This window comes from Pelobates fuscus, chromosome 3 (genome assembly GCF_036172605.1).
Source record: "Pelobates fuscus isolate aPelFus1 chromosome 3, aPelFus1.pri, whole genome shotgun sequence".
Lineage (NCBI taxonomy): Eukaryota > Metazoa > Chordata > Amphibia > Anura > Pelobatidae > Pelobates > Pelobates fuscus.
The window spans coordinates 48,696,562-48,708,995 of record NC_086319.1 but is presented as its reverse complement, the minus strand read 5'-3'; the positions used below and the strand labels follow the sequence as shown (position 1 = coordinate 48,708,995).

The 12,434-nt window shown below is 39.4% G+C and overlaps 1 protein-coding gene across 1 annotated transcript in view; it reads left to right on the top strand.

Annotated features, from left to right (window-relative positions):
• Positions 1-8,713: 8,713 nt before the first annotated feature.
• LGR5 (leucine rich repeat containing G protein-coupled receptor 5) overlaps positions 8,714-12,434 on the top strand; it is a 145,289-nt gene continuing 141,568 nt past the window's right edge. Inside the window, exon 1 of the mRNA XM_063447004.1 lies at positions 8,714-9,241. Within this exon, the coding sequence (XP_063303074.1) occupies positions 9,030-9,241 (212 nt within the window). The 5' untranslated portion in view covers positions 8,714-9,029. The remainder of the gene's footprint in view (positions 9,242-12,434) is intronic.

Genomic DNA, 12,434 nt, shown 5'->3' with positions numbered 1-12,434 from the left:
TGTAAAAACACATTACCTTAATGATAAAGACATGGCCCCTCCAATGATACAGTTTGGCAGCTTTTATAAAAGACAGATAGGGGTGCAAAAAGAATTGGAAAAGATACCTTGGGCTTCCCAAGTTCTTATACAGTTTTCGAACAGTTGAGCCATATAAACACATGATAAAGTTTGCAAGATATCCACATCGGACTTTCTTAATTTTTTTTTTTCTTTTGAGGGCACTCCAAGATTTCCTAACCTTGATGTAAGCCTTTATTTTTCTGATAGTCGTAGCCAAGCAGATTATTTTTTTTTATTTAAGGATTTACGTCCATTTGGCACACAAACCGCATGCAAAGTGCTTCTTGATCATTTGGAAATATGTTTGCGTTTAAATTTGGAAAATATGTGCAAGCAGAAATTTTTGAGTTTTTATTTTTCATTTTTCAAGAACAGTACGCACATGGGAAAATAAAAGGGAGTATTGCTGCGTACTTCCTGTGTGGTTTCCGCCTTTTTTATCATAATATATCGCAAATTATTGCAAAACTCTAATCAGAACGATACACCAAAACACCGTGCCAAGATTGGGAAAGTGAAATAGTACTTTGAATACACGCACAAAAGAAATATTGTTCTAACATTATCGAAGTATTCAAATTGTTATTTCAAACAAGCTTTATTCGTGTCATCAAATCGATTACAACAGTACGATTAGTAGGTAACGTGAGAGATACGCAGGCCTCGCGTAAACATGGTTAACAATCTTATCAAGTATCTTTTAAAGAGTTATCTTTGCCCTTAAACCATGTATAATGCTTTTAGCAGAGTATGTAGGAGTTGTCACCTCATGGGTATACTGTATAGAATGTCTTCAACTAGTCTGAGTGACCCGGTCAATGATAGTATGGATTGGATCAAGAAGCCATGTTGGGAACATAGGTTCCATTAGTATCGTCTAGGCGGTAGGTAAGTTAGTATGATTTACTGTACATCATGTACATGTATGTGTCTGAAGAGTATGTACTCATTGATGAGGGAGATTAAGGATTAAGACCTCAGTTGGGCCTCGTTTACAGTGGGCATGTTTAATATTTGTATACCCCGTGGGATCGTGTGGTTGTTGTCGCCAGTCTTGCTGGCTCATAGGTGTAGGTGCGCGGAGTAACTGTTAGATTCCATAGGGTTGATCATGCGGTACCCGCCCACTTCATCTTCGAGTGTACTAGTATTTGAGGTCAGTATGGCCGAGGCCTAGAGGTAGAGTGAAGCTAGAGTATGGGAAATAGTGGGTAGAGGGGTAAGTGAGGTGTTAGGGCAGAGAGAGGAGAAGAGAGAGAGGGAGAAGAGATGAGGAGAGATAGGGGAGGGAGGAGAAGAGGAGAGAGAAAAGACAGAAGGAAGAAAAAAAGTGGGGGGCAGAGGTGAGGGGGAGGGATAAGGGAGGTCTGTGTCCCGTGCATTTGCCTACTGTGCGCGGTTTCTGTGAACCCCGATGCAGTTCTCTGTAGTGGCCGCGGTGTGGGAGGGGGTCCCCTATGGACGCACTCCTCCCCCTGCGCCCTGCTCCGCTATATATGTCAACCACGGACGCCACCTCTCCACATGTTTCCCTTCTGTACCCAACAGTGAAGCCTGTGTCAATTCCGCTCTGTATATCTCTTCCACGCGTTCCATCCAGTTCCCTATTGCCAGAGTTACGTCCAGTATAGCAGGATCAGAGCCTTGGCGGCATTCAGCAGGTGTCGAAGGATACATTTCCTTTAGACCCCAATGGTGTCTGTTGTGGAGTGTAAGAGGGCTGTCTCCACATTGAAGCATCCATCTGTCCCCAGGATCTCCTCTGTTTTTTGTTTTACTTCATTCCAGAATGGCGTGATGCAAGGGTATTCCCACCATATGTGCATCACCGTTCCTTGTCCTTCTCCGCATCTCCAACATGTATCATGTACGGTGGGAAAGATTCTGTGTAAGCTGTCAGGCGTTCTGTACCAGAACGACAAGAGCTTGTAGTTAGATTCCTGGTAGTTAGAACTCGATTAGCATTTATGGTGGAGGATAAGGATCTTCTCCCTTTGAGCCTCTATGAATGACTTATCCAGGATGCGTTCCCAGCGACGTCGAAAGGTGTCGTTGTTTCCTTGATGTCCTACAAGCAGGTGTTGGTATATAAGGGATATTGACTTGTCCAGATTGGTTTTGTGATCGCAGAGTGCCTCGAACCATGACAGTTCTCGGTGGAGGGTTTCTATGTGTGGCAGGGTCTGATAGAAGAATTTAGTATTCAAATTGTTAATAATACATTGTAGAAATTGAATTATAATCAGGTATTATTTTACATAGATAACTAGCCCAAAATAATCTGCCCTTAATCTCAGCCACATAGTAGCTGCATATTTGCATTTTATTAATGGCATCTGGCCATTGAACTTACAAATTAACAACTTACAAATTAACCGCTTAGTGACCAGTCCATTTTTCAATTTTCTTACTGTTAAGGACCTGGGCTGCTTTTACATTTCTGCAGTGTTTGTGTTTCTACTATAAAGAAATTATAAAATATGATGCAAAAAGTTAAAATAACACACTTTTTCTAACTTTGACCCCCAAAATCTGTTACGCATCTACAACCGCCAAAAAACACCCATGCTAAATAGTTTCTAAATTTTGTCCTGAGTTTAGAAATACCCAATGTTAAAGGGACTCTCCAGGCAGTCTTTTACTCACCTCGTTCCAGCGCCGGGAGCCTCGTGAAGCCGCGCCCCCTATTTCGTCAAAATGACTAAATAGGCGGGCGCGAGCAGAAAGCAATCAGACGCTTCCATTTGGAAGCGTCATTGCTCCCTTGTGCACATGCGCAGCTTCGCCACACATGCGCACATACTTCAGAGGGCGGCATTCATGCCGCCCTCCGAAGTCCTGAGCGCACTACCACGCATGCGCGCGGTGTGCGCGGCCGCGAGCTGAGCTGACTGACAGCTCAGCTCGCGGTCTTTGCCCGCCCCCTTCCTCTGCTGACAGTCTGGAGAGAGAAGGCGCGCGCACAGTGCCTTCTCTCTCCTGCACACGTCAGACGTATTTTAATACGTCTGACGTGTACAGGGCCTTTTTAGGGCCCTGCATGATAGGAAGTCCCTCTGGTGGCCGTCTGAGTGATGGCCACTGGAGGTATTCCTATCAATCAATGTAAACACTGTATTTTCTCTGAAAATACAGTGTTTACATTAGATTGCCTGCAGGGAGCTATAGATCATACCTGAAAAACTGCATTAAGCTGTAGTTGTTCAGGTAACTATAGTGTCCCTTTAACATGTTCTTAGCTTTTTATACAAGTTATAGGGCTGTATGTACAAGTAGGACATTGCTGTTTCAAAATAAATTTTCTTAAATTTATCAATAGTGACATTGTAACACTGTTATCTGTCATAAACCTCTGAATCACACCTCACATATTTTTTTAAAGTAGACAATCCAGGGTATTAAGTATGGGGTATGTCCAGTCTTTTTTAGTAGCCACTTAATCACAACCACTGGTCAAAGTTAGCATTTATATTTGTTTGTGTATTAAAAATGCAGAAAACAATTATGTTAAGCATTTTTAACACACAAACAAATATAAATGCTAACTTTGCCAGTGTTTGTGACTGAGTGTCTACTAAAAAAGACTAAACATACCCCATTTTCAGAGCGATCACATGGCCCGCGGGGGCCTAATTTGACTGTCAGGGCTCTTAGGCAGTCCTCCCAGACCGGGAGCAACATCGATCGCCGGCGGGGGATCGGCGGTGATCGGGTAAGTTCTAAGGAATACAAATATTAGTGTTTCAAAACAGTAAAATGTATTACAACGATGATATCGTCAGTGAAAGTGACAATTTTTGCATTTTTCCAACACAAATGGCACTTACACTGACAATTTAATTGTTGTGATATGTTTTACTGTTTTGAGACACTCATTTTGTGCCCAGAGAAGTCTCCCGAGTATAACAGTACCCCTCATGTACAGGTTTTATGGTGTTTTCATAATTTACAGAGTCAAATATAAGGCTAGCGTTTCAGTTTTTCCACATTGAAATTCGCCAGATTGGTTATGTTGCATTTGAGACCATATGGTAGCCCAGGAATGAAAATTACCCCCATGATGGCATACCATTTGCAATAGTAGACAACCCAAGATATTGCAAATGTGGTATTTCCAGTCATTTTTAGTAGCCACTTAGTCACAAACACTGGCCAAAACTGGCGTTCAAATCCGTTTTTTGCATTTTTCACACAAACAAATATTAACACTAACTTTGGCCAGTGTTTGCGACCAAGTGGCTACTAAAAAAGACTGGACATACCCCATTTGCAATACCTCGGGTTGTCTACTATTGCAAATGGTGTGCCATCATGGGGGTAATTATCATTCCTGGTCTATCAAACGGTCTCAAAGGCAACGTAACAAATCTGGCAAATTTTTGTGCGAAAAACTGAAAAATTTGACATGCTATATTTGAGCTTGTAACTTACCAAAACACCATAAAACCTGTACATAGGGGGTAATGCTTTACACGTGAGACATCGCTGAATACAAATATGTGTATTTTATTGCGGTAAAAGCAAACAGTATTATGACATTCACAGTTAAAATGTCAGTAGAACTAAAAAAAAATTTAAAAATCTTATTTTTTCCCATTTTTTTATATTTTATTCATATTAATTTATGTTTTATAGCTAAATATTTGATGTTAAATAAAATCCATGTTTCTCTGAATAAAATTGTATATAATAAGTGTGGTTGCACTTAATATGAAAAAGGTGAATTACGCCTGAACAGATATTTGTTTACAATTCCAGATTTTGTTTGTTTTGTTTTGATCACAACGTGTACATTTGACTCAGTCCTTAAGGGGTTAAAGACCAAGAAAATCTAACAGGGTATTTACTAAGGTGAGAATTAAAAGTGAATTTCATACTTAGGTCAAATAAACTGGAATGGAAAAATGTCTTATTTACCTCTGCACCCAGTAAAGCTACTTTGACCTTTTTTAATTCACGTTGAATTCTTACATAAGTGAATAATTCTGTAAATGTATGCTTCCTAGTTAAAATCTTTTACCTTATAAATGCTAATATTACAATAATATTACCTTTTCTTAACATTATGGAAAACACTTGACTTCAAACAGATAAAAAAAAATTCTGGCATTTAGCTTTATTCACTACAATTATTAATTTTCTTTAAAAAAAAACACACATGGGAAGCATAGCTGGAACATAAACATAAGATAAAACAGCAATTTTGTGTATAGATTCTTGTTCAGGAATACCAAGAAGAATAATGAGTTTGACGTAATAATATGGAACCAGAATCAAAAAGGATGTGAAATATAAGCAGAAATAACATTTTGTCACATACTGTAGTTGTGACAAAGGCAGATCCAAAATCTCTAATATACTGCTAATGGCTATTTAGAAGAACTTGATGACATTACTGAGATTGCGTTTCTGAAAGCCTATGACCCCAAATGTAAAAAGCAATATCTCTATGAGTACAATGCCTGTTTAGAACAGGTACAGAGACTCCGAGCAACTGTACATCATAGGACCATTGCAGGCTGCTATTCCAAGACTCAAATGCTGCCCCCTCCCCGCCTCCAGTCATGCAAACACACACAAGCACATTGCTAAAGTCACACATATACCCAGACTCATTCACACATACTCACTAAAACACACAGACACACACACTCATAAATACACACACTCTCACATAAACACACAGACAGAAATACACACTCACAGACACACACACACTTACAGAGACACACACTCACAGACACACACACACTCACAGAGACACACACTCACAGACACACACACACTCACAGAGACACACATTCGCAGAGACACACACTCACAGACAGGGCCAGGGCCAGCGCAAGACTTTTTGCCACCGTAGGCAAAGGTATATTTTTGTGGCCCTTTCTGACCCCGTCTGGTACACATGCATTTACACCTGCTTTCCCTCACCCTAAGTCACTCCACCACCTCTGCTCTTCTTCACTCCATGTTCTCTGCACCTTTTTACTCTTACTGCCCCATTCCACAGCACTAAATTGCACTCACAGCATGTCCCACAGAACTAGATATTGCACCCAATGCACCAGACTGTACCCCACATCCATGTCTCCCCACCTTCCATGTATGTCTCTCTTCCCACTTCAATTTATGTATCTCCATACTTTCATCCATGTCTCTCTTCCCCTTCCATCCATGTCTCTCTTCCCCTTTCCATGTCTTTCTTCCCCTTTCCATGTCTCTCTTCCCACTTCCATCCATATTTTTCATCTAAACAGCAATTAATAATCCCTTCCCCCAACAGTACTGTTACAGTACCATCAACAGTAAAATTGTAAATGTGTGGTTTTATGAAAATTGTGCAAGAAATATTGTAGAAACTCTCCACGCTGAGCCGGAAACCTGTACTGACAGCCAAGTCAAAATAATAATAATTATTTATTATAAATATTTATAAATATTTATTATTTATTATAATAATAAACATTTACAAGTCTGCCACCACAATCGCTCATTTTGGGTTAATCACTGTGAGATCCCTTTAAATGAGATATGGTCCATTAAATGTATTAATGTTGTATAATACAAGTAACACGTATCAGATTGGATTTAACATTTTTTACAACATTGATTCTTTCTATTTGTAAATTTGTGCCTCATTGAACCATGTACCTGAATTTTTTTGACGAGACTGGAATTGTTCGCCTTTGAGACAAATACAGAAAATGCCTTTATTTGAGTGGATTTTGTCAAAGTCTAACTAAGAGTAATACTTTACTTTTTTTTTTTACATTTTGCTAACTTTCTTAAATATTTTATATAAATGTCCAACATATTCTACTGTACACAGAAAAGTGGTAAACTATTATATTACACCATTGGTAACAGTATTTGATCTTTCATTGTTTCAATTGAAGGGGTTCCCCTAACCCAGGGATAGGCAACCTTCGGCTCTGCAGATGTTTTGGACTACACCGCCCATGATGCTTTGCCAGCATTATGTGTGTAAGAGCATTATGGGGGATGTAGTCCACAACATCTGGAGAGCCGAAGGTTGCCTATCCCTGCCCTAACCATTGCTAAATTTAGTATTAGCTATCCCTTGTTACTTATACACTCAGCAAGGCTGTGGTAGTGTGGTCAGAAGAGGATCACTTTTCAATTTGTATAACAGATTATTTGAAATGGGAGATATAGACTGGTTTATTTGCTAAAAAGAGGATTATCAGGAATTCTAATTAATTTTAATTTTAAGGCCAAGACTATCGAACTGGAAAAATTCTCAAAGTCAGCTATGCCTCCAGCCTGGCTTTTTTACTTTCAATTTCTAAAAACTATCATTTTATTGAATAATCATAGTGTGATAGAAAATGGTTTGTATGTAAAGAGATTCAATTAAGACTCAACTTATTGTGGATTTTTTTCATTTCCACAGAAAATATATAAACTATAGAACAAATAATTAATTGTTTATATATCCGCAACATATTCAGCAGTGATGTATAATAATAAAGACAAACCTATTTTATTCTAACAAAACATGTATGGCATACGGGAACAGTAGGCGAAGTTTGCCCTGTCCAAACAAGCTCACAGTCTGAAGGGATGAAAAGGACAAGTTTGTGAATTGCATTGAAAATATGATGTAGTTTAATCTGAAGCAATGCATAGCAGTTATTAAAACATACAGGGGTTTCACTAGAATCTGAATTGTAGAGAATTAAAGTCAAATTTGCAGAATTGTGGCTAAAAAAAGTCAAGATGTGAATTTGGCTAAGTTGGAGAATGTCTCCATTCATCAGCTGTGATTGCCTAAATTTGTAATTTGGATTTCAATTTTGTTAATAAACCACTCAAAAACAACAGCAACGTAACAAAAATGGTTAAAAAAAAACCAAAAAAAAACAGAGAGAGAGCTCCCATGGGGTGTCCTACTTATTAAGTACGGGTAGCTCTGTGTAGTCCTGCTGTTATTCAATAATTGGCATATTAAGTTTTGGAACAAGATTTTTAAAACGTAGATTTTTATGATGGAAATGGAGTGCCCTGTAATTGGTCCTTAAAGGGACACTCCAGAACCCTAAAATACTTCAGTTTGCTGAAGTGCTATTTATGTGTGAAGAGTGTGTCCTCTTTTTTTATTTTACAGAAATTGAAACTTTTATAAATGAACCTACACCCTTTGACTGTCAATTAGGTATACCCTAATGCAGAACCAAATTTCCTTCCAATTATCCCTTTTATATCCCTTCTTCCACTTAATTTGTTAGCCCTGTATATACACTGAGTTGTCTACAGGAAACATACTATATGCAAAAGTTCTAGAAGATATGTTTAAAAAGTAACATATTTATTATTACTATTCAATATTTTGCCTCCTATAGATTTTACAAAATTGCACATACTAGGTTATCACTACAAAAACACACACACACAACCTGCAATATTGTCTTCATTAATCCATGTTGTACAATGTGCAGATATTTTAAAAAGTAAGTTTTAATACAAAACAAAATCCAGTCATATGTTTTACTGGGGGGGAGAGAGAAATACAGAGGGAGAGAGAGAGAATAAAGACAGACAGACAGGCATACAGACAGTAAGTCAGGTTGCACTCCCTGCTGAGGTGTGTGTGTGTGTGTTGGAGTGTGGCTGTTGGTGTCAGGGAGCCACATGCACAGCTCACACTCAGAGCACACTGTCCCCTCTGTGAGTGGCTCCTGTGGCTGCGGTGACGTCACGGAGGCTCAGTTCGGGCTCGGGAGCTCTTTAAAGCAGCGTGAGATGCTCCGGGCAGCAAAGTGAGGAGAGGCAGAGAGACAGCGAGGAGGGGACAGAGAGCACTGCCTGCTAACCTACCTCGCCCCCTAGTCACCTCACTGCAAAGTACCCCACCCCCAGCCCTAGAGGGGGCGATGCGCTGTGCCCCTCTCTCATAGAGCGATATATCCTCCATCGGGATTCAGGATCTGATCATCGGCACCATGGACACCTCCCGGACCTGCCTGCTCGTGGTGTGCTCAGTGCTGTGCAGCCTGCAGCTGGCGAGCGCGGTTCGGCCAGGGAAGCCGCAGCAGCACCGGAGCTGCCCTGCCCCCTGTCAGTGCGAGCCGGACGGTGTGCTTCTCAGGGTGGACTGCTCGGACCGGGGGCTGACTGCCCTGCCTGGAAACATCAGTATATTCACCGCTTACCTGTAAGTGCCCACTCACCACTACAATCTGCCAGACTGCACTGCACTCACCGCCACACTATACTCACTAGGTCCAGGTGGGCAGCATGCTGGGGCACACAGGGCTAGGGTGGGTGTGTAGGTAGGTGGGTAAGTAGCAGCAGGGGGCACACAAACTTTGCTGAGTATAAGCATCACCATTGCCCTGCTTGTATTGGACCCTGTGATATTACATGGAGCTATTGCATGTCTGTCCCTCTCTTCATTACTAATCCCACCAGCTTTATGGACCTTCTTTACAGACCAGGTGATATAGCTGCATAGTGCAATACCAACGTTCTATTTACAAACATTCTAAATGCAGAAGTTCTATTTTTAAATATTCGAAACTTCCAGGTTCTATTTGCAAATTATCCGAACGTCGAGGTTCTATAGAACTGGTTCGAAATGCAGAGGTCCTGCATTTAGAGTTGAGGTTTTGTATAACAATGTTACAAATGCCAAGATTCTACAGGCTAAGTTTGTAAATGATAAGGTTCTAAATGCTACCCAACCAGTTGTTATGGTGCCTAAAGTGACACTGCTTAACTAGCACTGATGGAAAAAGTCCTTGTTAAACGTTGTGCAGCACATGGCTTCAACGTGCCGTGTATCCTAATGCACAGTATTGCAATGCACTATAAATCCACGTGTGGAGTGCCTGATTCACAATACCTGTTTCACTCTCTTTGCATTACTATCATTATACGACATTGATTGCACACACTGTACTGTACACTAGTATTTCATCCATGCTGCCTTTAGCCTAGTGAGGGCTGACAGACCACAGGGGGAACCTAATGACACATTGTCATATCAAGCTTCATTGGAAGAGTTAATCAGACTGCCATGCTTTCTAGTTAGACAGAATGACATGTTTTATCTGCTTACTAACAGCGAGTTGCACTTTGTGATTGACATCTAATTAATTAGTGAAATAGTGTGAAATAGATAAATTGCCTGGATCTAAATCACCCATAGCATGATATTTAGTGAAGCATTCTAATTGCATAGATTATGTCTTAATGTATTTTCTTTACATTCACTATGATTGTTATGTTATGTCATTGTCCAATTTTATTATTTATTTTATTAATTAAAAAATTGCATCTTGTTATAGACATCAGATTATTTTTTAATGAAACAGTGTTAGCTGATGCAGTGATCAAGATGACTACATATTCCTTATAATATATATGAGATCATTTAAAATAGCTAGCTCATCATTTAAAATAGCTAGCTCGGTTATTTATATTTCACCTTTCTGTCTCATCTTTTATGGTGGTGGTCTCAAACGTATTGTAACCCCGAGCAAATACACACTTCTGTTGGTCTAGTAAACATTGCTGAGCTAGAGGGGTGCGGTACTTAAAAGAAGTATTTAAATGCTACATTAAAAGACAGCATTGACCATGATCCCCGACTGCATGTGTTCAATTCATTGTACAATTCTATTAATTGATTACTATTTTTGGCACTTAGATACATGTTTATTTATATATCATGAGAGAACTAGAAGAGACAGATGTATTGTTAATAACTGCAGCAGGCCTCGCTACTTTTTGAATCTGCAATCAAAGTATCAAAGTCATAAACTCATGAATGAACCTGTTACTACTCAATAAAAAAGAAGGCTCCACGTTTGTGGGTGTTATTGCAGGTGTGATAACTTAGAAGCGGTAAAAATGATGCATTATGTTGCTCTGCAGACTAAGCTCACTGCTTAACAGAATGTTTAACAGAAAGCATCCCAAACTATAGACAGCAAGATTTGGCATTGACACCAAAGGAATAATTGTAAATCAAGAGGGCATATTTACAACCCAACAGCTGTCCCCACTATAAGTCAGGGATCACAGACCAAAACTAAGAGGAGAGTTAGATTGAACCAGAAATCAGGGGCACTCAAGTTATAAATCAAGGCTCAGAGAAAGAAATATCTCAAACAGCGCCTGTGTAAATCAGTGATCATTCTTAGAGATCAGAAGAAGACCATTCTTTGTGGATCAGTAAGATAAATCAGTTAGTCACATCGAATACGACTATCTAAGCACGCTTGTGATTAGGGGTCAAGTTCACTTACAGCGCCTTTGTAAACAAGGATTAGGTGCACCAAATAATGAACATAAGTGTCTAATTTGAGTGAAATTCCCAAGCAGTCCTAGAATATTTGACAGGTTTGCCATGATTGGAGCACGGTTTTAGAGTTTGCCAGTTGCATAGCTCTATTTCTTTAAAACAGTGCCAGTGTCGCTCACTGGAGTGTGAATTTGTCAGGAATACAAAGGGAATTAAAAAGGACTTTTTTTTTTAGGCCAGAATAGTTGCACTGAAACACAGTTCCATTTGAGAATTTGTCTAATGTAGCTATTTTTGCCTAAAATGTAATTTGTTCTTTAATTAATGGCCTTGTTAGTGGATGTAGTATCGTCAACCCTGTGGAGTTACAGATCATAAGTATTGCAAACATATTTTAGTTGTATTTATTTAAAAAAACAAAAAGAAAACTAGTAATATAGCTATAGGGCAGATGTCCAAGATTCAGGGGATATCTGATGCAGAGTAACATTCTATAGGAGACACTCAACTACTGTATGTCTGGTATACAAGAAGTGCCAAAACTGTGACGGCTACTTGGTTATAACACGAAAGTTAGTTCCCAAATATCTGTCTTGCAAAATATAGCCATCACTGTCCTTGTGGTTGTTGTGTGTTTTGCAGATTATGCTTTGTAAAACAAGATTGCAGATTTCCTATTTTGTAAGTGACCTTTCGTTATCTTTTCACATCTTAGTAAATCTCCCTTTAAAAAAAAAAAAAATGCAACTCGTTAATTGGCATGCACCTTGACATCACTCAGACATGACACGAATTAAGACTTTAAAGTCCCCCATCCGGTTCAATAAAGGTTTATTTGAGTTTGTTCGTTGACAGCAAACGTTCAGTTCCTTTGGGTAGGTGGGAGGCGGAAGACTGTGATAGTTATTTGCTTTTTGCCAATGTTGATCTAACATGGAATTTCATATGAACAGCAATTGGGTCTCTCCTTGGCAGGGTTATTAAAAGTGAGGCAATAGGAAATGCTGATTAAGGCTGCAAGATTTTTTTTTTTTTTTTATCTGTACCTTTGTTTTATAGCAAGGCTTTGAACTGTGGAAGTAATCTTGAAATGGTCTGT